This window comes from Ptychodera flava, chromosome 12, assembly GCF_041260155.1.
Source record: "Ptychodera flava strain L36383 chromosome 12, AS_Pfla_20210202, whole genome shotgun sequence".
Classification (NCBI taxonomy): domain Eukaryota; kingdom Metazoa; phylum Hemichordata; class Enteropneusta; family Ptychoderidae; genus Ptychodera; species Ptychodera flava.
The window spans coordinates 24266646-24294592 of record NC_091939.1 but is presented as its reverse complement, the minus strand read 5'-3'; the positions used below and the strand labels follow the sequence as shown (position 1 = coordinate 24294592).

The following is a 27947-nucleotide window of genomic DNA, read 5'->3' as shown; positions in this document are numbered from 1 at the left end:
GTAGGTTATATACTGACCCCTCACTGCAGCCCACGTGATTTTCGAAATAAAGCAAGATAGCTTTATAGGTTTTTGGGAAGAACTTCCGGGCCGCGTCAGCCGGTAAGGTTACCGCTTTTCCATGCCGTCAGCTGTGGCGTCAGGTAAGTCTGAGGTATCACCAGTTTCCCCATTATGCACTCTTATAGGTATAAAAAATGTAGGGAGTTAGCAACGCTTTTTATCGTGCTTACCATGCTGTAATATGTTATCTTGACGACAGGTCACCGACAGACAACTGTCTATATGTTAAACTGTGTCCATGCACCAGGACCGACTTTTTTACAGTTCTGTCAGCTCCAACGTTATATTTGTGCGCCGCTTTAGATTGTCTCTCGTTCTACTCCCCAAACGGTTTCTCTATGTACACCCCACGAACTTGTCAACATAGACTGTATGCTGGTATCGTCTAATTATTGTTGACTTGAATTCCAGCCTTAGAATAACTGCATTGATTCAGCACCTGAATCGAACCGTGCTATTTTCGCGAAATAGCACGGTTCGAATACGCGCGAGCTCTCGGCTAGAGAAAAAAATCCGTTTTGTCGTTTCACGCCAGAATTTCAATAATACTGCTTTGATGTTAAAGCAACAAACAACCTCACTCCTTATATGTACTCGCCATCGTCCGTGCATATATGTCGTGAAATGGTCAAAATCTCGTGGTATACAGTCGCTGAGGGTGGTTTACTGCTTAAATATACACAATGCAAGGTTTATGCATAGACCTTAAAAAGACTCCTTTAATTCATAGCAGTGTTTGTTTTATCGACCAAATTAGTGAAAATTCCATCAACGTTTTTGCTATTTTCCCTTCAATGAGTTCACTTGTTTATGTTGATTGACGAGTAAATTCATATCTAGATTTCATGCCATGGTGAAGTTTTTAGGAATTGAGGATATTAGCCCACATGCAGATTATCGCTCTTTGCAGCATGCAAGGTGCATTGCAATGTTACAGTAAATTGCCTGCGTGACAACTCACAGCAGTCTCGTGCTCACTATTTGAGAGAGACCAAGTATAGGTCAAATTGAAGTGCCAATAAATCACGCTATTCATATATACTGTCGTCGTGTTCGACCTTCTGATGCTTGAACAATGGCCATGGGTTTGAATACTATGACTGGGTGAAAGGTCATATAGCTTAAAGGGTCAGTATCTGTAATTTTTGATGACTTTCTCCCACTGAATTTGTTCTGTATGTCCATTGCAAGTTCTTGTTTCTTCTCCCAAAGGCATCATGTTGAAACATCACCTGTTTAGCTTGTCAACACAGCGTATATACGTGTGAAAGACACTCTTTCAAAGTTTGATAACAGCAGTAATGACGCAGGGGCAGACACAAATTTGGGAACGTTTTTTGAGATCAAAGCTGTCACTATACCGTAAGCAAGCAATGGCAACAACGAACCTTTTAGACACAGATGTAGCCGAGGAAATCATCTAAATTTACCACTTAGTATAACCGAAGAACAGTAATTACATGTTATCTTTTGATTTTCTAACAGGCAGCACATCAACTTGGAACTCATGGACATGGATGAGAACAAGCCAATAAATCTATACACAAACCCTATAGGATACTATGGAGTTAGGGTAAGAACTTTTCCCCGCACGTTTTCCCTGCATTGACTTACTGTATAGCTTGATTGTTAATTTCCCCTGGAAGTAAACAAAGTCAATAAATGTTTTCCAGGAAAAAAGTATTCATCAGGTTTGAAAGGTTATCTGTGACATACTACTATCCGAGTCGATATAGTAGCCTACTTTGAGTAAATTCTGGCTTTAAAGAGGCACTCCCACTTGGAAACATTTTTAAAACACATTTTTTAATGCCAACGGTCGATATTTGACATGGCGACTGCGCGCGGATCGCGAGATATCGATAAAAACATATGTCCTCAAAAAAGTTAAAGTTTGAATTCCGGTGGCCCACCTGAATTCAGCTTCCGAACATAGAACGTTCGGCACTGGGGCCATTGTCAACTAAGCTATGGAGTACGAGTCTACGCTGACGCTGCTGTACGCCACAGCAGTACCACTCGCGTCGGTGAGCGGTCATGTTCCATGGGAGAAAGCCGAGTCCTACTGACCCGGCAAAAAAACGAAAAACAAAGTTTGCTGATTCCACCACAATTCGCATAGGTGACTAGCACAGATAGTTGCGGTTGATACATAGTACGCATAGTGGCCGCCGCGTGGTATGCGCGCATACCACACGCGGCGGCGGCCGCTATGTATCGAACCACGCGTAACCGTGTGGCAGACGACAAAATATAGTCATCAGAGGCAACTAATATTTTACACGTAAAAACTGATATCTATGTGGTATTGTTTGAAAATTTAATACAACTGATTGAGAATAATGAAAACGACAAAAACTAAGGAGAAGTTTTAAAAAAGAATTACCAGAGGTAAAGGCATTGATAATGATGAATATGAAGTCATCGCAGTAGGAGGTAAATTAATTGCGTCATTCGAACGTTTTTGGACTCCTTAGAATGTCGTCAATCAGCACAACAACACACTTTTGGGGATTCCGGGTCATAACCAGAAACGATCGTAAAACTTCGGGATGTGAAAAATACGCTCGGGAAATGACATGTTTTTATCGATATCTCGCGATCCGCGCGGAGTCGCCACGCCAAATATCGACCGTTGGCATTACAAAAATGTGTTTTTAAAATGTTACCAAGTGGGAGTGCCCCTTTAAATAAGAAGGTGAATATTTTGCATTCTTATACAGGAGTTATGTTACTAAATATATTTGCCCTGCGTAACTTTGTTTTTGTCTTTATCGAGCTGGGCTCATTTAAGAAAGTTGTGCATTTTTATCGTATTTCAAACTCTACTTTTATCTTTGAAGGTGATCTTAGCACTTGAATTTAAAGAGATCCCGTACGGTGTACAAATTCTGCGGGTGACCCATTGTGAGCACCTGGAGCCGTGGTGTATGAAGTTAAACCCGAGTGGAAAATTACCGTTCTTGCAGCATAGAGCCAAGGTCATATCCGGCTCGAGTCAGATTTTGGAATATCTGGACTCTGTAGTTCTTGACCGTAGGTATCAGACTCGTTTCACGTGACGTACTTATTGTTAAATGCTTTAAAATGGAAAAAATTAAATGTTTGACTTAAGACTGAAACATATTTTTAATATCTTCCCAACATAACTTCAGGTTTGTTTGCTTTGCTTCCGCCAGTCACGTGTGTGGCATCGATTATCGGAAGTGGTCGACCGTTTGTCAGAGAAGAGAAATCAACATCGTGTTGTGTAGACCCATAGACCCTAAAAATGGTAGATCACAGTCCCTCCACACACGTGTGTGGAGGGAGTGTGTGCAGACAAATTAAAATCGTACATACTCACTCTAATGATTACCTTAGACCCAAAGAGGCGAAACTCCTTAGGTGCGTTCCTGAAAGCCAGAAGGCAGGAATCACATATATAACAAAACATGAATATTTCCTCCTTCTTCTTTGTTTCATAATCGTTTAAATCTGTCAAAAAAGTACAAGCGTTTTCTATGACATAGTATCTTTTTATACGTTTGCTTGTAATTCTATTCTTAATCGGACATTTAAATTAAGGAGGACCCTAGTATTCGTCAAGCTCATTCCATTCTGAAATGATTTCTTTCTCATACCTTGAAAACTACACCACTGAGATTAGTATCTGATTGATGCATGTGCATATAACATTGTGAAATTGATCTCTTGACAAAAGAGAGGGTAAGATATGCATTCCTTTGCACTTTTAATGACCGATTGTTATCACGAAGACCTTTTACTTTATCACGCCTCATCGTCCTTTTTATAAAAATCAGATAGAGTACTTCATCCGGACAAGCTTTCACCTGCATGGCAACGATTGCGTCATTTCCAAAATCTTGTTGACAGTTTCTACATTGGTGATCTGGTTGGCGGCTGCTACATGTACCCCTCTTATGTTCCTGAGCCCAGCCTTATGGATCGTGGTGTCTGTAAAATGATCCGTGACTGTAAGAGCACCAGTCTGTCTGTCTCTAGAATGCATGAGCTAAGTCCATTGAAAGAAATTTAAGATAGTATAACGTTGTCCTGACGGATGTAGCATGCTAGTAGGGTACGCTTATTCGTTCTGGAAACTCGGTATCCAAGTACATTGGTTTAAGATGACCCTATACTGTTATTGTCGTTTTCTATTTGTTCATCGGACCTGGTAAATTACGTATTAACCTTGAATAATCCTGATAATTGGACCTGTTATAGAGTCAAATTGCTTAGTAATTTGCTGTTATTAGAATCGAAGGTGATGATGTAGGAATTCAAAGAGTCTGCTTCTAACATCAGACACAAATGTAATCATCGAGGTACCTTTAAAATATGGAAACGAGGTACATCCTTTGTACATCCCTTCCTTATTTCACTCGAAAATACAGTGTAATTAGTTTACTTTTCACTTGCTTTATGTTAAGGTAGTATTGGCCCCGAATATGAAAGCTTTAAACTTTAAATTTGCTTAAACTTTCCTCAATGAAACTTTTAACCAGTCTCTTACCAAATCAAGAACAAAATCAAAATCGTCGTGAAAAGTATGCTGCTAGAGAAGCCAATAACCTAACATTTACCGATATTTGAAATTCAAAATGGCCGCCATTGCTGTGTTAACTCTATGAGGACAATTGAAATTTTCGAATTTCAAAAAAAAATTATACGGTAAAAAATTCCTTATTACACGAGCTTTAAAATGAGCACCCATAATCGGTAGATTAGAAAAGAATTGTAAAAGTTTGAGAGTCCGAATATCTGTCCCCGAGGCGCATTCTACCTGAAGACACAAAGTCAGTAGTGAAGAAAATAGCGCTTTACAAAGATGATAGCTGTAACGTTAATGTTTAAAGATGATTCCGTTATTTTTGTTCAATGAAATGAATGCGTATGTTTCTTCTAACCACTACATGCATATTACAATGTACTATAGCTATCTGTCGCATTTTAATTGGTCGAGCTTAACCATGTGACTGACCACAAATACACAGTAATGATTTGTTTACATGCCCGTGAATATGAATAATGATGGTAACATCGTAACTTTACAGTTTTAAAACGTGTAAATTGTGATTTGTACAATGTCACAATCAATCACACTACAAAATGAAGCATTTGTGGGCTAAGTTTAGACACTCCCCCCCCCCCCCAAAAAAATTCCCGATTTGCAAAGTTTTAAAAGAGAGTGACATGGCGTCGCGTATTGCACAAGTTCTGGGGCCCCGTTGTTTTTCGTGTGGAAATTTTTTGTAAATTTTGACGGTTTTCTTGATGATATAACGGAAAGTTAGTAACAGACTCCACACTGACCATCAACGTTTATGCTCATGGGCGCGGGCGAGAGAAAATTCAAAATTAACGGGCTCGGCAAGCCTCGCCTATTAATTTTTGGCTTTCCTCTCGCTTGCCCAGAAATAAACGTGAATGGCCAGGGCATCGCCCATAATTTCTATATTATATTTAATGTTGTTGTTGGCATATAAGGTGTCTTAGCGACCAACATTAATTTGTCAGCAATAAATTTTGACATCCATACCAATCGAATGTTGTGACTGATTGAAAAACAAGTCCATTGGACGTGTTTTCGGGGGTGGGAGTTAGAACTTTAAGGGAACCATATTCTATACAGACAGTGTCAGTATCAATATTTAGGCGAAGGGAGTTTTAAAGCCATTTTTAGACGAATAATGCTACAGTAATTCTGAAAGCATTTGTTGCTTATCTCATTTTAGACGAAAATGTTAGATAATAACTCAATACACACATAAACTATCGTGATTTGAAGCCATCTCGAGTCTTGCGTTGGTTAGCAAAACATAATTCTCTCTTACACTCAATTCTTTTGTTTCCAGCCTATGACACTATGGCCGCTCGCACCAAAGAACTGGCGGGAAAACACCCTGAAATGAAACAGATTTACGAAACGAGACTTGTGAAGCCAGTGTTGTGTAAGCCGACAGAAGAGGAATTTCAAAGCATTCTAAGTCGACTTCAAAGCATTTGTGACCTCGCTGAAAATGAATTACGGGGATCAGAGGAGTGCGGTTAGTACTCATTGAGGGGAGATGAGGTTTTCGTTATTTGAGGCACTGTAGAAGTTGACGATATGGCAAATTCACAGATCTAAGCCACACAATATTGACTTAATTATTGAAGGTGAATGCAGGAAGAACGATATGAATGCCATATTGATAACTCAGCAAGAGTCTACTTACGACGTTTCTCAAACGGTTCAAAGGTCAAGGAAGATAACATTCCACCATGTGCTTCATTTCCAACGATCCCAATTCAAGGCATCTGCATACAAAACAAAAAGCTCGTGAAAGTAACACATTTTCTCTTGACGACAACAAAATGAAAACCTCAGTATTTATTGACGTTTTCCCTCTCAGTATTTATTGATGTTTTTCCTCTTTTCTTTTTACCCAAGGTCAAATCTACTTGTTCGGTAACGAGTTTTCGGCGGGTGACATCTACCTCTTAGTATTCCTGAAGAAGTTGACCTTTCTCGGATTGCGTTCGCACTGGCAAAGTGGCCACCACCCTCTTCTTGTGCGTTACTTCGAGAAAATGCTGGACATTCCTTCTTGTACAAAGGCACTTGGTGATTATGAAGATCGCTTGGTTAAGCTGAAAAGCCAGCTTACTTAGGCTAAAAAAGTGACTTTCAAACTCCGATGAATGCAATGAATTGACTGAAGCACTAGTCGGCATTGGAGGTAACAAATGCACCACCAAACTCTTAAATCAACCGGACAATATCACTTCGAACTTGTAGCTGATGTACTTTCAGGGCACAGTGAAGTTATCGAATATGATTTCAAAATACTAGAAAATACAGACTTGTAAAGTGTGAATTAAAGTATTTATATGGGTACACATACACACATAAAATATGTGTACGACGTGAACTTGAAGGAATGAGTCTTTCACAAGTTTTGTTTTGCTTGTCAGTTGAAGATTCTTGTTCTACTCCCCCAGCATGTTAAAACACCTAGTATTTAGCTTGTCAACGCATCGTCTACATGTAGAATGAACTGTAATTGTTTACATTTGAATTGTAGTCCGGACCAGAATTCACTTGTCAACAATAACAATGCGGTCACTGTTTACACATATACAGGCTGAGCTCTGATAAGCTGAATAATATGTATCACAACGTGCTTTTGGGAGTAGAACAAGATGTGACTATAGTGGAAAAAAACTGCCGAAAATATTATTAACCAGTACAGCTACAGGCCCATTAAATGTTTGACCTTTGTGAATTTTTCAACGTTGTAGACGACCTGTCATTAATGCTTTGTCCCTTCGAGTTAATGCCCTGATATCACGCGAGATCTCGTAGTCTGTCGCAGTAAGGTACGTTGTCTAAATTCTATATAATCTATGTATGAATTATCACACCTGACGATAGGTGATCATCTCGAATTTCATGTGTCAGTATCTATAAAGCTTGCCACATGAATATAATATGATAATAAGTAGAAATTACGAGATAAATTATGCATATTTGCAGATTACATTGTTTTCTTGGTGTGACCTTAGACTGTCTCTACTGTCTATAGAGTGACATTACTTTTTTCAAGGATCGGGAAATATCCTGAAGCATGGCTGATGACACACACGTGAAGATTTATAGAAGACCAACGAACTTAGTGTCTGCAAACTCTGACTGTAAAGTGTTTTACTCCTGATTGTTCTTTTTTCGACACGGCCATGTTTAGGGTGGACCGTGACGAATAGGTCTTCAGGAGCTGTTGAAATATTCAACCATTCAGAGATGACGAAGTCTGCAGGGTCTTACGAATCGCACATCCATCGCTAAAACGTTCCATGCATGTACCCCACACTCCATTCGAGATCGGTGCAGCATATTTCCTATGCAAACGTTTTAGAATTACGAGCGAGGTGAATTAATTATTGCCTCTGATGAAGATGCTTTTGACGCGATGTTTATGAACACGTAAATTTTTAATTATATTCTAACGCAGAGTGGCCATATCGAGAGTCCAGGGTATGATGATGAAAGGTCAGCATGCCGGGTGTTGGGTGAGAATGACAAAGTCCTTTGACGCCATTTTATCGTCAAACGGGTAAGAAGCTGTAGTTTTCTGGCTTACCTATCATCATAGCAAAGGTCATGTCACAGTCTTATGTGCTTTCGTATGTCTTTTGATTTTTCCCGATAGCCCTAGCGGTGTAACATGCCAGAAAGTACAAAAATGATCCTATTCTGTGTCACCCTTTTATAAACAACATACAAGCTGAAAATGGTAGTACAGTGTCACGGTCACGGTCATGATCTGAAGAAGTTTGTTTTTAGTTTTGTCACCGGAAAACTGAAAATAGGTCGATTTGCAGAAATAGCAAAACTGACATGCACCCTGACCTGCCATCCAGATATCCTTTGAACCACTGTAAATCATGATTACATGTACATTGAGAAAAACGTTTGCGGTGGGGAATTATGTCTTTAGTTAACATTAATATTAAATGTTTCGTCAAAGTTAGACTACTATGACCCTTGCTATGACCTCGACGTAGGCTGATTGACAATATGACGTCATGATGTGTAAATTGTAACACAGACGCGCCTCGAAATCATTCTACAGCTGATTTCCTTAATCGTATTTGCCTTTAACCCACTCTTCAGTTTAAACTACGTACTGTAACCTGGATATTCAATATTGTAGACATCGTCAACGTGATTGTATTATCGCACATACCCGTGGCCTAGACTGAAAGATCCGTCGCTCGAGGGCGCTCTCTTTGCTGTCCCCTCTCAGGAGGGGAGCGTAAAGAGGGTCCTCGATTGACGGATCTTCCAGTGCACCCGTGGATATGAAAATTGTAGACATCGTCAACGTGATTGCGTTAAGGAAGGACGAAAACGCAAGGAATACAAACTAAAGCATCTCTGGGAAGTTCACATTAGTTTCAGGTAAGCTGTACGAACTATCCAATCCGCATCTTTCCATAGGGTTCTACCACTGGTACTAGATAATAAGCTTTGCTAGCTGACCTCAGCACTTGAAGTGAAGTAATTCAAAAGGTATGCTTTTTTGTGCATGCATGAGAGAGGCTTTCAATTTTGCAAAGTGTAACAAGTGAAAGTACTCTGTACAGGTATCTTCCAGCATAACGTCACTGTCTTTCAGACCACGCATTCACATTGAAGCATGAATGATCGCTATTGACAACTTTGATGAATGATTAAGATTCTTTAAATGATAATGCTGATGTCCCTCTTTCTGTTTGTGTCTGAGGTTGTCTGTCTGTCTGTCTGTCTGTCTGTCTGTCTGTCTTTCCTCGGGTAGTGCTTGACTCTATAATTGTAAACCATACCAATAAAATTAACAATATGTCGCAATTGCAAGGGAAAATACAAAGTTGGAATATTTTTAACTTAGAAGCCAGAGCCTTATGGAAAAGTACCAAGCTTCGATGAGCTAATCTTCAATACTCATGATTATTCTTACCTCAGGTACCTTCATTAGTCTACTTTTCGCCTCTATTTGAAATAGGTAGACCTAGTACCCGCAGAAATCCATGGAATCCGAGGCGACTAATCAACCCGTGAAACTCTACACAAACCCAGTTGGATATTATGGCGTGAGGGTAAGAGGTTATAGTCCGTGTACAATAAACCTTAAAAAACCGCACAGAATTAAAATTCTCAGAACATGACCAAAAAGCATGGAAGGGAGTCCTGGTCACGGTTCTATGCAAAACCAACATGGGCGATTGTATTTGTTCCTCCGAAAGCTATTATCGATACAGATATATAACTTTTTAATTGTTTGTTAAAAGATAACGAAAATATATGTAATGGCCGAGTTTCAAATACGGCTGTGTCGACTTGAACATAGCGTAACGCCTGTCGCATTGCTTCTCCGTATAGCTCCGTCTGAACACTGTTCCTTTACTAAACGTCAGACCCTTCGACTTTCACAGAAAATGTCGCCATTACTAGGTCGATTGGGACCTCTCATCCCACTTATAACCAATGCTTTATGAGTGCCTGCTGCCAGCGAGTGTAAATTCAATTTCCAATCAGATACTTATTTGGGGTGAGTGGAAGACAGATGTAGTTAATGTGAAACATGATTATCGTCAGACGAGTCAGTACTCACCGTTAATACCGCCATTTTGTAATACCATATGAAGTTAATGTGGCGTTGCATCATAACACGGCGTATTTTGCTAAAATCATCAAAATCACTATTTTTGCAAAGGTATCTTAATTTTCGTAAGTTTGTTACCCCAAGATATTGGTTTGGTTCGCCTTTTAGTATGACAAGTTCTCGTTACTTGGGTGAGAAAGAAAGTCTATAAATGTAAATTTATGCGAATCGTATCCGGGTTCCTTTTTCTCCTGTTTTCTACATTTGAAAAAAATAACTCCACTTTGGCTCGATCAAATTTTGTGAACTGTTCAAAAATATCTTTTTTTCTGAATACTATGGAAATCCGGTCACGACATGCGACCTGCGACTTCAAAACTGCGATCTGCGTCCTGCGTGTTTGTCAAATTGCAACCTGCGACTTTGGGGTGCTCTAGCCTAGCTCCCACCTGCGAGTTTGAAACTGCGACCTGCGAGATCACGACCTGATCCATTATTTTATGTATTTGGTGTTTATTGAGAGTATGAAAAGCAGTCACAAGTAATATCAGTGATAGGTGGTGTCATTAGGAAAGAGATGACTTCGAAGACACAGCTGTGTTGGCCTACGTGTTGTTCGGTTGCTTTCAAAGTCCGGTATCAAAGTATAGGATAAAGCCTTCGTACTCGGGCTCTTCTGGTATATAAAGTCCAACCCTACGATAAAATGTCTCGGCCTGCGGCCTCGACATTTTATCATTGGGTTGGACTTTATATACCAGAAGAGCCCGAGTACGAAGGCTTTATCCGACTTAAAAACTATCGCCCCTAACTGATATATTTTCCTTTTCAATGTGTTTACGTCAATCGTCCCCTTTGTCAATGTAACATGTTTAGGATATGAATTAAAACTTTTATTTGTGAAATAGCCTTCCAGTGTAATGGAACATCCTATAAATGCCCTAGGGCACATTATATAAATGCCCTAGGGCACAGCAGATTTTGTGTTGCGGCTGGTTTCCGCTGTGTTACCAAATTTGAATATTAAAACGTACCAGATGTCTCTGTCATTCGTTTCTGGAATTTGGTGACCAAGGCTTTACGAGTAGGGAAAACACCCTGAATTGAGCACTCTGATTGGTCAATCAACAGTAGATAGTTTTTAAGGGACAATGCTCAACTGATCACCGATTTTCATGAATAAAATTTGTTTTGATAGGCCTACTTCAACAAACAAGTTGTTATACATGTTGTTTCCTAAAGTGGTGGCTATTTCACAGATCGAAATGACCATGTTTAGGCCTAAAGAAGTATTCTTTGGTTGTTGTACTTCGATTCGGTGACCATGCACCCCACCCAGCCCTAGACATTATCACGGTCCCTCGGGGGACCGTGACATTATTTATCTCGCAGTTTGTAAGTCGCAGATCGACTGTGGGCCTGCCTGCGAGATGTGACTGTGACTATGACTTACCTGCGACTCAATATGAAGGAAAATGAGGGCAACTCCACATATCCGCTCTGCCAAGTTTGTTTAATATTACGATATCATGGTGAATAAAAGGATCATTGCATTTATTTTGTGCGGAATACATCCCTAGTTTCCATAGTCATGTGATCTGGGTCCCCGGTAAACCGGTTTGTTGATTGAGTGATTCGTCTTAACGGTGTTTCGGAACCAAAAATGGGGTTCCTTCATCAGTCGCTCTCTTGTTTTGTATCCCCTCCGCTTGGTTGTGTGATGAAGTCATCTTCGTCCTCGAAGAGGAGAAGCCAGATTCGTTATAACCATACTAGCATCTCTATTTGATGTACAATCGCTACTATCAAATTAACATGTGGGAAAACAAAACAATTCGAGCGACTGATGAAGGAACCGCACTCTGGTTCCGAAACACTCTAACACATAACCGGTTCTTTTCCCGGGGACCCAGATCACATGACCAGGGTCAAAGCACTATCGATTCACCGGTGTCTCGCTATGTTTCTCCATATCATTAAACCACATTGATCGATTCAATATACCGCATCACTATCAAAGGTAGAAAACGATGTGTAAAGTTGCTCTCATTTTCTTATATACGCATGTCGCAGTTGTGAAGTCGCAGGTCGCTGTTGTGAAGTCGCAGGTTACACCTAAGTCTAAATGCCGAAATCGCAGGTCGCGTGTTTCGAACTCGCAGGACGCAGGTCGCATGTCGCATGTCGTGACCGGATTTCCATAGTATATTTTTGAATACTGTATTAGAAAACAACAATTTTGTTCAGCATTAACGTTCTTACATTTTGAATGAGAGTCATTTCAACTGTCAGCGTTCGTAAAAGTGCAACGCCCTATGACTAAACTTTAGATTCTCTGCTTTTCGAAAATGTATAGTATGGGGAGCTTTTCATGTCATCTTTAATAAGAAATACTGATTTGAAAAAAGTGTGTTTGTTTATTACAACGCTATATATACGACAGGTGCAGCATTTGTAGAAGCCCCATGCAGTGATCAGATGCCATTCATACTTGAATTCATTAAGTATGAATGGCAAATCACTGCGTCGGTAGAAGCAGACGACAGTGTTCTGAGTGCCCTTCGGCTCGAACAAATTTTGACTTTCATCACAAGACCGAATGTCCACCGACGTCAGGAAATGCTAAATGTTTTTCACTTAGACCATAGACGTAAAAACACAGGCACTTCCATGCTTGGACTATTGACTTGTAAAACAGAAGAAATACCCGTCCGTTGGTTAACACATACGCATCGGACAAATGAAATGTCGAAAGTGATGGTAGCATGATGAAAGATTACTAAAACTTACGCATGCGCTATGGCATGCAGAATACCTCGCCTCCCAGTGTACCTTTTACGGAAGTATTCGCCTCGAAATCGAAAGACTTAAAATTTTGCTAAAAAACTTTCCTAAATGAAACTTTCAACCATTGTCTTACCAAATCCACAATAAAAATCGGGAGTCACCGTGCTAAGTCTGGAACTAGCGAAAGAAATTGCCCAACATAGTTTAAGTTCAAAACGGCCGCCATCCCTGTGTTATAAGGGAAAATTAAATTTCGGATTTTCGAAAAACTAAGGCGGTAAAAGTTATCCTTTCTTCAAGAGCTTTAAAATGAGCTCCAACAAGTGGTAGATAAGAAAAAAAATTGTAGAAATTTGAGATTTCAAATATCTGTCCCCGAGGCGCATTCTACCTTAATGCTAGTTTCCGGATCGTTGTTTATATCTATGTCTTTACAGGTGATGTTAGCCCTAGAGTATCAGCTAATCCCATATGACGTGTATACCATAACGATATTGGATTTCGAACATCTTGAACCTTGGTTCATGAAGTTAAACCCGGGCGGAAAGGTACCCGTCTTAGTGCATGGAAAGACAATCCTTTCGGGTTCTCAGATGATCTTGGAATATCTCGACTCTATAGTTCATGACCGTAAGTTGAGTGTTGATGACTGTAAGTGCTCAGCTATGGACTTGACAAAGTCCCGGGGGAGGGAGTGTGCATTGCGAACCAGGGATCGAAGTTCAAGCACAATTATGGGAAAGTCACGTTTACCTCGATCGATGAAACAAGTTTCATGCATCCTGCAATCTTCAGACAGAAGTAAAAGGATTCTTAGCTCTACACTCTCATTTATATGGTTTGGAGTTACCATTCTATTTCTAGGGGTGTTGAAATTTCATAAATAGTCAGGGTTTTCTCTCGACAGCGCAATCACGCAAATTGCGCATTTAGAGCCATTGTTTGCTCTGAAAAAAGTTACTGACTGCGCGGAAATCGCGCACAAAACACAGCAAGAAAAGACGTCCCATATATTATGGTGTCCCAAGCCCACAGTGTAACGACCAGTGAATTTGCTATTGTTTCTCATAATACTCCCTCAGAAATGACAAAATATCGCCTTTCATTCAGCTTTGGTGACGTGCATGACATGTGCGCAGCGTTAAGAACAGCCAACGACATAGTTGCGCTTCAGTCTCCATGGATACTAGTGCAATTTGAGGTTTATGTTTTTATAGTGATAAAGTTTGAATTATGCAAAATTCTAGCTTTAGCATTGTGACTGCCCCTAAAATGTCAAGTCTGCTCCCTAATTTTGATGAATGGGGCACAAAGTGCCCTTTTTTCAATGAACATGCAGAGAAACACTGAAAAGTATATGTTTTGATGGGGCATGTTGAAAGCAACTCAGAGCGTTTGTTTACCAGCGTAGATATATATATATATATATATATATATATATATATATATATATATATATATATATATATATATATATATATATATATATATATATATATATATATATATATATATATATATATATATAAACACGTTCATATGTACTTGGAAAATTTGCGATATTGACACCCGGACAAAAAACTCGCTAACAGCTCAAAAGGAAAACTTATTAGCTATTAACACTCGTCACTGACACAGTTCAGTATTACATTATAAAAATGTTTAATATTATGTATTTTCTTATCGTGATTGATACATAAATATAACTCTAGGTGGCCCCAGTGCAAAAATAAGCACAGGCACCATAAACGTCTCCGTGTGACACCAGCAAGAAAAACATTTAGTGTATTTTAGCATGTAAACTCAGGATGGAAATTTCGAATAACTTTCTTGTTCAACGATTGATGCTTTTTACATTCGATTCATGTCAGCTAAAAGAAAGCTGCTTCCAGTGAGAGAGTCGTCTAAATGGGAACGACTTGGAGATTTTCAACGGCGCGTTGATGATTTGCCTATGGTCAGTGTGATTGGTGGTTGCTATAAATATCCGACCCGTGTTCCTGAACGCGGTCTCATGGACACCTATGTGTGCAAACACGTCCACGAAGGTAAGCGGACATCTGTAACTTGTCTGCACAGGCTAGCTGGTCTGGCCGTAGCTTGCCAAAGCAAGGGAAAACAAAGTTAGCCGCGTAATCTGTATAGTATTATTTGTGACTTCACAGAGCCGTATCTATGTGACCTGACAAACAATAACAAATTCGTGTAAATGTACACAGACTACAGATACACAAAAGGTTGCATAGGTCATTATAAAGACGGCCGAAAAAACGGTTTTACTGGGCAAGCTACTTTTCTCACCGTTATTGTCGATCAGACAGGTTAAAGAAGAAGTGATTGTAGAGTGACGTCACGTCTGTTAATAGGACTTGGGTGATACCACAGAAAATAAAACAACTAGACTATTTCAACTTGGAGGACACCTCATGCCCCAACTTTATGATGCGACTAATCATCGACCGTCCTACAATTCAAACAATATGTGTCTGGTCGGTTAAATAAGCAACACCAACTCATGTCTCTCTGTTATAGGTTACCTTGGTGCGCCATCTTGCGCTAAAGAACTGGCAAGAACACATCCCGAAATGAAAGAGATCTATAATGCCAAATTAACAAATATCTCTGATTGTGATCCCACTGAAGAAGAATTTGAAAACCTTCTCCGTGATATGAAGGGTTTGTTCGACTTTGTTGAGAGCCAACTGAAGTCTTCAAAAGAAGATGGTGAGTTACATCCATTTACCGTACGCACGAATTCGCCGTACTTACGCGCTGTGTATAACTTTTTCAATCATGAGCACATGTAGAAAATGAAAATGTTTCATAGATGTTGCACCACTTCGAATTCTTTTGCTTCTGGAATAGTCAGGAATCCCAGCCCAGCAGAATTAAACCCCTATTGTTATTGCTTGAGATATACTTCTTCTTCGAGCCTCCTCTTCTTCCGCCAACCATTTTAGCTAAAATTTTGCTCGTAACCTTAGTAATGTAAGTACATCTAGGTTTTTGAAAATGCATGTCGATTAGTCACGTCTTATTTGCAAAACAAACAGACCATGGCAGCTCATAGTATTGACCTTTCATTATAAAATACTAGCTCTTGAAAGTTTGCAAAAGCCATCTCCCAAGACGCCAGACATACGTCATTGTCGTTCATCTCATTAATTATTCAAATAGCTACTTGTAGCTGAGAAGCTGGGGCTGCGGAGTTTGGGTGTGGAGGGAAAAAGGTCAATATGGGACCAAATTTATTCCAAATGATGTTGCTAACCTATGACTGATATTTGTAATCAACATAAGACCCCACCCTACCCCAAACTTTTCAAAAATGTTTCCGTAAAACCAATGGGTAATACAGTATCTATGCAATTGTAGGCCTTGGAACACCACCGATTTTTATGCTTTTGCTAAATGCTTCTTTGTAAAAGGCTAGAAATTTGGTTTTTGTAAGACGTTGAAGCTAAAGGGGACCACATTGAATTCTCCAAAATTTGCTTTAAAATTGGATCATTTTTCACCTCCTTTATGCACTGCATAAGCACTGCACTGCAGTGGTTAGAGGTTTGCTTTTTAATAGGTATTGGCACATATGGAACCAAATTTTTGTGCACAATTTTGGATGACCTTGGTTGACCTTTGACTCTTTCATATGTCAACAAATAAGTGTAAAGGTTTGTCGTATATTGACAAATACAGTAAAGAACTAATTGGTTTCGAAATATTGGGCTGACCTTGGATGACCTTTGACCTCTTCACATGTCTGAGCAACAAATAGGGCTTGGAGTTTGCTTTTGTTGCATATTGAACAGTATGTTACAAAATTTTTGTCCAGAATTTGAGATAACCTTTGATCTACTCTCGTGCAGCTCAGCAATTACAGGGACTAAATGTATTGCATTCAGTTCATTTTGATGAGTATGGCACCAACATTTTTTGCCAAATGTTTCTCATGACCTTTTTATGACCCTTGAACTACATTCAAGGATTTAAGCGATTACAAGACCTAGAACATAGTTTTAATGGGATAGTCCATAACCTGAACCAAAAGTTATGTCAAAAATTTGGCATGACCTTGGATGACCTTTGTATCTCGCAAACTATATATATATATATATATATATATATATATATATATATATATATATATATATATATATATATATATATATATATATATATATATATATATATATATATATATATACATATACATATATAATTCTCGACCATGTCAACTCTATGACACTCTGTTCTTAACTTCAAACTATACTGAATTCTGAATTACTATGACTTTTCCTTCTTTTCTGCGTAATCCATTTTTATCATCACTTCATCACAGAGACAGACAGAGACAGAAAGACAAACAAACAGACAGACAGACAGATAGACAGACAGACAGATAGACAGATAGAGTGATATACACGATTTTAATACGTTGAAAACTTGTACACGGCTCGAAAATTTTTTAAAAATTCACTTGCCATAGGGCAAGTGAATCTTCAATTTCACTTGTCCGGAAGAAAATTCACTTGCCCTGAATTTCAGATGATTTAAGGAGTAAATGTGTATGGTTTTATTCATGTCATTTAAAGAAACAGTAGCTGTAACTTACTTATAAATTTGTCTCCTTATTCTGTGTATCAAAATAATATCTAATATAACGTATACATGCACAGTGTTTTGGCCAGCTTTTGCTAGCATGGGGACACAGTGACCCATAGTAGGTCTTAATGGGGACAAATTAAATTTTTGGGGGACATGTAATGTATTCCAATAAGACAACACCGGTACATTGTCATTGTGTGTCATCATGACCTGGTACCTTGTGTTAAATAGGCAAGTCAGGTAGGTGCACTAAGGGTAAGAATACTGGCCACTAGTGTTGTGTCAAATTGTGCCCATGTGAAACTTTCAGTATCATTTAGTTTACTGTTACCATGTGGTATGTGCATAAACTGCAGGGTTCCCCTCAGTCACCAAAATGATTAGCCAACTCATTAACCAAATCAAAAATCTTGTAGCCACTTTGAGCAACTTTTAAACAGTTTATGATCTCAAGTGTAGCAACAGCTTTCTCGGCATTCAGGAGTTCCTAATTTTACAAATCAAGATATTGTTCATGATAGTTTTTACATTAAAGAAATATTTGTTTAGTTTTTATTACATTAATTATCTGTGTTTTTTATGACATTGAAGGGATTGAAATACTTTTTCATTTCTAGTGGTAAACTTTTGCCACAAGAAATAATTAGGTGGCAATTCTAAAAATCAGGTAGCAATGTGAAGTGTACGTTACCACAGATACAAAATATTTCTGCAGCATTCAGTCAGTATTCACAGTATGACAACTTATCATACATATACACTACAAGCTCCTTATGTGGTTTTGTTAGCCACACAAATACAAATTTTCCATGCAGAAGAAAGCATTCGGTAGCATAGTGACAGTGTAGATACAAGTATTATGGTGTTGTGTCATAGTTGTGATCAAGCAGGCTCAATAGCATCTTCAGCATGAGTATTTTTCTTGAGACAAAAAGGGTCAGGTCAAAATCCTTTAAAACAAGACACAATATTTGATATTGCTCAATTCATTTCCCAATGTTTTAAAGAGTAATAATAGTTTTAATGATAATGATAACATTGTAGCCCAGGAACATTTTCATTTGATAGTTTGATATCATCAAGAAATGTCTGGTGATGTTCACTATTACATCATTAAACTGGAGGAATCTGCAGAAATATTAATGTGATATTTGAAATGGATATGCTTACTGCAACTACTGTTGACAATTTCCCTTTGCCATAACTGTTAATAAAATTTAATTGAAAACTGACAGTCAAGCTAAATGCCATTAAATTGGAAAGCACCAAGAAATTACCTTTTATCATAAGATTGTACCTATTGGACCTTCCTAGGTGGTTCTTTTGAACCATAATTGTGTACTTAAGGGTCTTCATTTATGACATCACATAAGATGACCCAGATTTGACCTTTCAGAAAACCTCAAGTTTTTCTCCTTTTCCCTTGTATTATGACTCTGTTTGTGAAAGTTTCCTTTGAAATAATGGTTTTTACTATCAAACTGAGTAATTGCAGGCCAAATTTTGATTCAAGCAAAGTAGGTAAAACTTGGACTAAAATAACGACCGGTACGCGGGACACAGATCACGGAGGCAAAGCCAAGGGTCAGTGTATTCATGGTCGCCCATGATGTATTGTAGCACGGTTCATGAGAGACTGAGAGGGACCGTTATAGTCTAGTCGGAAGGTAGGGTTCCCATGCACCCCATGGATGTATTTTTTTAACCTTCATTTTTGTAATCCTTAGGGTCTATATTTAATGAATTTTGATGTTCCCAAAATCAAGTCGTGTCCCATGGGGTTCATTTGGCGCCATCTTTGCCGCCATCTTGGCCGCCATCTTGGATTTCAACAATGGGGTAGGGGTCACGTATCTACCGCTCGACGGAAACAGAAACAATAAAATACTATAAACGTTACATTTTTAGAAAGCCAAGATCATGGCCTTTTCATTGATATATAACTTATAGGGATTAATTAATATTCGAACGTCGATTAGACTTTATATCGGCCATTGGCCGTAAATCGTAAAATTTGCTAAATTTCACACCCAATAATTAAGTTCCCGTTCCTCCAAACAATTTTTCATAAGGTATTTATATATTTTTTGAAAGAACTCAGTGCAATAAACAAGAAAAACAACATTAAAAGTATGTGTCTTGAGATTTAGTGGGTACATGAGCTTGTTTTCTTATTACGCGGTATGCCACATATCCGTGTGTAACATAAGGGGTAGGGGTAATGTTTCCCTTTCTGTTTCGAATCATGAATGATGAAACCATAAAAATGTTACATTTTTTGAAAGTGCTGCATCAGACCTTTCTAAAAATATATAGATTTATGGGGAAAATTTGCATAATTAAAAGTTACAAAGCTTAAACCTTTCGGTTTGTGTCGATTTCAAGTAATTTTTTAAGAACGAAATTACAACATATGGGGTAGGGGTAATGTTTCCCTTTCTGCCTCGAATCATGAATTACGAAACCATATAAATGTTACACTGTTTTAAAGCTCTGAAATGGCCTTTCCAAACATGTATAGTTTTATTGGCAAAAGTCCATATTTTAAACTTACAAAGCTTATGCCTTTCAGCTTGTGTCAATTTCAGTGATTTTTAAGAACGAAATTACAACATATGGGTAGGGGTAATGTTTCCCTTTCTGCCTCGAACCATGAATTATGAAACCATATAAATGTTACACTGTTTGAAAGCTCTGAAATTGGCCTTTCCAAACATGTATAGTTTTATTGGGAAAAGTCCATATTTTAAAGTTACAAAGCTTAAACCTTTCGGTTTGTGTCAATTTTTAGTCATTTAAGAACGAAATTACAACATATGGGGTAGGGGTAATGTTTCCCTTTCTGCCTCGAATTATGAATTATGAAACCATATAAATGTTATACTGTTTGAAAGCTCTGAAATTGGCCTTTCCAAACATGTATAGTTTATTGGGAAAAGTCCATAGTTTGAAGTTACAAAGCTTATGCCTTTCAGTGTGTGTCAATTTTAAGTGATTTTTTAAACAAAATTATAATATAAGGGGTAGGGGTAATGTTTCCCGTTCTGCCTTGAACCATGAATTATTAAACCATATAAATGTTATACCGTTTGAAAGCTCTGAAATTGGCCTTTCCAACATGTATAGTTTTATAGGGGAAAGTTGCATATTTTAAAGTTACAAAGCTTAAGCCGTGCAGTTTGTGTCAATTTAAGTGATTTTTTGAACAATATGCACAAAACAGTTAGTCCGTTGGCCAGGTATCGAAATCATCCCTCTAAGGCATTTTACCCACTATGATTTTCTGTTAGCTAGTATTCTCGGCTGTCATAATCTGCTTATTTTCCATTTAACTGATGGTGTGTGAGAATGTAACGACTTGTTTGTGAAGGGCTGTCACGCCCTCGTAGTAAAATAGGAATGGGTTAGGGGTAACATATTTACCGCTAGTCGGAAACAAAAACAAAAAGTACCATAAACAATACATTCTTAGAAAGCCCAGATAATCCCCTTACCATTGGAATACAACTAAATGGGGATAAATCGATATTCAAAAATCGATTAGATTTTATATCGGACATGAAATGTAAATTGTAAAATTTGCTTCATTTCAAACCCAATAATTAAGTTCATGTTCCTCCAAACAATTTTTACAAGGTATTTATATATCATTTGAAAGAACTTAATGCAATAGAGAAGTAAAAAACATTAAAAGAGTGTATCTCCTTGAGACTTATGGGGTGCGTCGATTGTTTACCTAATATATGGTATGCCCTACACCCCTCTATAATATACATTTAAGGGATAGGGGTATGGGTAATGTTTCCTCTCCTACCAAACGCAGCGAATAAGGAAGCCACATAAATATCATATCTCTGAAATACTAACGCAGTTGTTTTTCCAACAAGATATGGCTTGATGGGGTAAACTCAAAATTATGCAGTGACAATGCTTAAACTCAAAAGTTTGTGTTACTTTACTGACATTTACTTGTTAAAAGGAACATAGAAAAATACTCTATAGGCATTGAATAGCACTAAAAAGCTAAAATGGTGGTTAATAAAAGACGTTTTACTCATTTCAATAACTCAAATTAGGGAATGAACGTTAAAAGCTATAATATGTCAAAATTTATATATTCCAAACCCACAAACACTAAATTGGATGTCATAGTCGTCATGCAAAGTTGATATGACAGCAGCAACAATCAATCCCTTTTCTTTAATTGTATCGCGAGAGATATATAAGCAATAAAGCACCACTTTGAAAGGATACCACACGGTTTCGACCGTAAACAACATATACGCACGAACTTCAGTCGTGTGTATAAGGAGTGAAATGGTCAAAACCGAGCTCGAGTGGTGTACCCAACTTATAGGGGTTGTTTATTGCTATATTATATCAGTATATTGAAACTTGTGATGAAAATACAAACAAAGTGAAAGAAACCCACTTTGGAGATAGGAATGGCCAACTTTACAGTATATCGTAAATACATGCACAGTCACGTGACCGTCTGGGCAAATCAGAGCTCACTATTAATAGTGTTACTTTTAATACCACACGGGAACACGAGAGAATCTTTTATCGCTGAAAACTAATCACCATTAATCCACAATATAGCTTCTCCATAATAAGATAAGATGGATCGACAACACTTTACCTTCCTTACCAGAAAACAAGAGATCACAACCAATTTTTCGAAATTATTTTACAACGCAGAACACTATATACTCCCAAGGGGGATTACATTTTCGACTAGGTACTAAAATTCAATAGCAAAATAATTCTCGAACTAAAACCCGAAAAGCCAAATGTCACAGAACGCATTCAAATTACGCAACTAAATAGTAAACAGAAGGCGAACAAACACTCTCTACACCAAGCAATAAGAAGGTGAGACAAACCTCAGAAAATGACTAAAAAGGCTTATATTCCATTGACACCTCAATGTTTAAAATGCCTTGTGAGTGAATCTATCATTAGTTTCTTATCATGGATGACATTTAACCAATGTTAGACCCTGACGTCTTTGAAGCAAAGACCCAACAAACGGACGTTTTAGGGTCAATGCTTGAAGATACCATTCCCACCAGCATGATCGAATCAGAGAGACTAGATTGATCTAACTTTCGAGCTAGATCAGCCACCAGCAGCTGAGAAAAAATAAGTCAACATAATCATCAGAGTCAAGCGAGCTAGACAACGGCTTCACACATTATACTCCACAGAGAGGACATTCTTACACAATTCACAAAAAGCGTTCAAAAGCTTCGTTAAAGGCATTGTTCGCGATCCCAGGGACGGGCATGGCTGGTTGCGTGGCAAATGCAAAATGTTAGTCATGCTGAATCAAGGTGTAATCAAGTAATAGCTTATTTATAGATTGGGAAAATCCTAATCCTGATAGTAATGATGGAATATAAACTTTGTGAAAAGTTGAGAAAATTTGCCACTTCTATGATTTGTATGTTTTACATTCCATGTTGTACTAGCCTGTACTATACATGAACAGTCATACATTCGGCAAGTATTCTGTGCTGTTCTTTTATAATAGGTCCCCGCAATCCGAGATAAGTCTTTCTGTAGTGTCAACCATTCTCTTCGATTACTGTAATCTACTCCAATAAATTCCCATTTAACTCATTTGTATGATTACAGGGAAGCTAAGCCTATCTCTTACAATCTAAGATTTGAGATATTTGACAACAATATATATGCAATTTTCATATTTTTCATAGGCCTAAATAACACACAGAAGAAAGTCATACTCAATGTTTTGTCCAATTGAAAGTCAAATTTTCACCGAAACAAGTAGAGGTGGCCATCTGTAAGCCAAACGAGAATTAATATTAGCAAAGATGGATATTAATTAGCCTTTCCCATTTCCGATCCCAGTTACTCATACAACGGGGTATAAGCGAAAGCCAAGAGTATCGAATGTGTTGAAACCTAAGTGGCCCCTATTCAGTACCACGTAGCCTACAGGTACACCTTAAAGAATACTTACCAGGCCAAAATACCGAGTGTTGAATTCCTTCAAAAGTGGCAACACCTGGAAAGACACTGCGGCAACCAATTTATCACCCTGATCTCTAACTATTTACCTCTACACCCAATAAAGCACCGGGACTCAAGACAGTTGTACATTACAAACTTAAGAGAGCGATCGAAGACACTCGCTACACAGAACGCAGGATGGAAGGCTGCAAAGACGATTCTTCAAATAGGCAAAAAAGAGGCTAAAAACAACACAAACATTCACAGCAACGACGATAGGTCGGGTTTTCTTCCTATACTACGGTACAAAACCAAACCAAAGGGTCTTTCAAAGGCCACTGCACTTCCCTTAAGCCCGGCTCGAAATGGACTGGGATCATGATTAGTGCCAAGTATGGTTGGGCGTTTTGGGGCATGGCTCTGCATTAATATCTGTTGGTAACGGTTGCGATCGTTCGCATTATCTGCGGATCTGTTTGCTCTCAGATCACGCTCAGGCTCGGACTAATAAAGATACGTACAGCCTTCGTTTCAAGGTTCGTTTCAGTCATGCCATGGCAAATACTCGAAATAAAAAAGAAAGGAAAACTATCAACTTAATCAAACAAGAGTTTGCTTGAATGAACTTACCGAAGTTTCAGGCCATATCAACGTTTGTTATGTGAATGATTCAGCTGCTGACCGCCATGTACATACGGAATATTGGCGCCATCTAAAGTCGAATAATTATCAAAAAGTAAAAAGCTTATATCTGGGCTTTCTAAGAATGTATTGTTTTATGGTACTTTTTTGGTTTTGTTTCCGACTAGCGGTTAATATGTTACCCATAACCCACTCCTATTTTACTACGGAGGGCGTGACAGCCCTTCACAAACAAGTCGTTACACTCTCACACACCATCAGTTAAATGGAAAATAAGCAGATTATGACAGCCGAGAATACTAGCTAACAGAAATCATAGTGGGTAAAATGCCTTAGAGGGGATGATTTCGATACCTGGCCAACGGACTAACTGTTGTGTGCATATTGTTCAAAAAAATCACTTAAAATTGACACAAACTGAACGGCTTAAGCTTTGTAACTTTCAAATATGCAACATTCCCCAATAAAACTATACATGTTTGGAAAGGCCAATTTCAGAGCTTTCAAACAGTATAACATTTATATGGTTTAATAATTCATGGTTCAAGGCAGAACGGGAAACATTACCCCTACCCCTTATATTATAATTTTGTTTAAAAATCACTTAAAATTGACACAAACTGAAAGGCATAAGCTTTGTAACTTTAAAATATGGACTTTTCCCAATAAGACTATACATGTTTGGAAAGGCCCATTTCAGAGCTTTCAAACAGTATAACATTTATATGGTTTCATAATTCATGATTCGAGGCAGAAAGGGAAACATTACCCCTACCCCATATGTCGTAATTTCGTTCTTAAAAAATCACTTAAAATTGACACAAACTGAAAGGCATAAGCTTTGTAACTTCAAAATATGGACTTTTCCCAATAAAACTATACATGTTTGGAAAGGCCAATTTCAGAGCTTTAAAACAGTATAACATTTATATGGTTTCGTAATTCATGGCTCGAGGCAGAAAGAGAAACATTACCCCTACCCCATATGTTGTAATTTCGTTCTTAAAAATCACTTAAAATCGACACAAACCGAAAGGTTTAAGCTTTGTAACTTTTAATTATGCAAATTTTCCCCATAAATCTATATATTTTTAGAAAGGTCTGATGCAGCACTTTCAAAAAATGTAACATTTTTATGGTTTCATCATTCATGATTCGAAACAGAAAGGGAAACCCTACCCCTACCCCTTATGTTACACACGGATATGTGGCATACCGCGTAATAAGAAAACAAGCTCATACACCCACTAAATCTCAAGACACATACTTTTAATGTTGTTTTTCTTGTTTATTGCACTGAGTTCTTTCAAAAAATATATAAATACCTTATGAAAAATTGTTTGGAGGAACGGGAACTTAATTATTGGGTGTGAAATTTAGCAAATTTTACGATTTACGGCTAATGACCGATATAAAGTCTAATTGAAGTTCGAATATTAATTAATCCCTATTAAGTTATATATCAATGAAAAGGCCATGATCTTGGCTTTCTCAAAATATAACGTTTATAGTATTTATTGTTTCTGTTTCCGTCGAGCGGTAGATACGTGACCCCTACCCCATCGTTGAAATCCAAGATGGCGGCCAAGATGGCGGCAAAGATGGCGCCAAATGAACCCCATGGGACACGATTTGATTTTGGGAACATCAAAATTCATTAAATATAGACCCTAAAGATTACAAAAATGTAGGTTAAAAAAATACATCCATGGGGTGCATGGGAACCCTACCTTCCGACCCGACTAATATTGCAGTATTGAACAGCAACAATGTTTGCTTCACGTACCAGGGAATTTGTAACTTTGTAGAAAGGAGAGTAAAGTGTTTCACCATATAACAAGTGAGTATCACCATATAACAAATACACTCACAGAACTAGAGAGAGTGGCAGCGCGTACGTACAGTGGCCTCATTGAAATTCACTTGTCCGTCGGGCTGGGAGAATGTTGTTTTCACTTGCCCGGACTCAAAATTCACTTGTCACGGGCGTCGGGCGGCGAGAATTTTCGAGCCCTGTTGTACACTGGCACCATATAGAAAAACGCCAAGTGTATTAGGAACTAAATTGCGAGAGATTACAATGAAACAATGCGTACGGGATTTTCTTTTTGTGCAAAAGGCGTAAACGTTCCTTGTGTAAAAATTACAAGCCTGAGGGAAAAACCGCCGAATTTACAGGATCAATCACTGCAGCTTTGACTCTATGATCGACGTTTAAAGGATTCTACACTTCATTGGTGATCAAGATATCTCCCTAGGTTTCCTTCTCGTGTAACATTAACTTCTGCTCAAATATTACACTCTATTGCTTCGTTGATACGGAAGATCAATGGATATATATAGTAAACTATTCTCTAGCATTCACTAAACCCATGATGTGATTGTTTTTTGTCGTTTTCAATTTTTTTCTCTTTTTCAAAGTAGTCAAAGGTTAGATCTGCTGCGTAGACCAAGAAAATCAATAATTAGACTATGATTAGACTATTATGTAGGCTTTACTAACCAGACAGTAATAGATATTTTTGTTTCTAACACGATTGGAAGTAATTTGGGATAATTGGATCTGTATATTTTTCAAATTTCTCAAAAGGCTTAGGTGCTCTATGGTTGAATGTTACTCCTAAAAACCAATGTGTGACTTAAGAAGAAAAGCTGATGAGGTTACATTTGCAGATTATTTCGACATTACTTCGCCATCCAATTATCCCAAATTAGTTCAAATCGCGTTTTCTTTTACCACAGGTGAAAAGTACATTATCGGTAATGAATTTACAGCTGCTGATATCTACCTGTTGACACTTTTAAAGATGCTGACCTTCCTTGGCTTCCGCCCGTTCTGGCAAAGTGGCAGCCACCCTCTGCTGGTGCGCTACTTCGAAGAAATGCGGGACATTGCTGCTTGTCGAAAGGTGTTAGATGACTACGAGAATCGCTTGGTGAACCTGAGAGGTCATTTGGAGGAGAAAACGTCTGCACAAGCAGGCAAACTAAATTAAGGTAGAACGCACCTCGGGACAGACATTTGGACTCTCAAACTTTTGCAATTCTCTTCTGATATACCACATGTGGGGGTTCATTTTAAAGCTCTTGGTGAAAGAACTTTTCACCGGCTTAGTTTTCCGAAATTCGAATTTTTTTATTTTTCTCCATAGAGTTAACACAGGGATGGCGGCCATTTTGAATTTCTAATATCGGTAAATCTTGGGTAATTTGTTTCTCTAGTACAAAATTTGCACGGTGACCCCCTATTTTTATTCTTGATTTTGAAAGAGAATGATTGAAAGATTCCTTGAGGAAAGTTAGAGCAAAAGTTTAAGTCTTTTACTTTCGAGGTGCATACTACCTTAAGACAAACGCGTAAAGGCATTCCCAAAACAGGACAAAAAAGTCAAATGGGTACTTTAAAGATAAATTGAGTTTTGAATCGTTGTTACAACGTTAGGGCAATGTTCAGATTTAGCATCGAACTGAGTCCAAAGGTGAAATATCATCAGTTAACTTCTGTTATACACTGGAAATGTTGATGACGTTGTTCTTTGTATATCTTTGAAAGAGGATAAACTACACAAATCAAAATATCGAGCTTAAAGCAAGAAGACATGTTGATCTACAGTGAGAATACTATTGTTGAAAATAAAAATGTATTATTCATATATTCCAACCAATGCTCTAAGTGAAATAATAAGATGACGTCAATAAATAATAGTCTTGTTGCTTTCTTACACCTTTTTATGGACAAAA

The 27947-nt window shown here is 38.1% G+C and overlaps 1 protein-coding gene across 1 annotated transcript; it reads left to right on the top strand.

Annotated features, from left to right (window-relative positions):
* Positions 1–74: 74 nt before the first annotated feature.
* LOC139146202 (uncharacterized) lies at positions 75–27947 on the top strand. Its single transcript, XM_070717610.1, has 11 exons — positions 75–143; positions 1549–1636; positions 2907–3099; positions 3867–4040; positions 5922–6113; positions 6500–6717; positions 9604–9687; positions 13418–13610; positions 14852–15028; positions 15513–15704; positions 26949–27947. The coding sequence occupies exons 2-11, from the start codon at positions 1571–1573 to the stop codon at positions 27200–27202; spliced, it is 1743 nt and encodes a 580-aa protein (XP_070573711.1). The 5' UTR covers positions 75–143; positions 1549–1570; the 3' UTR covers positions 27203–27947.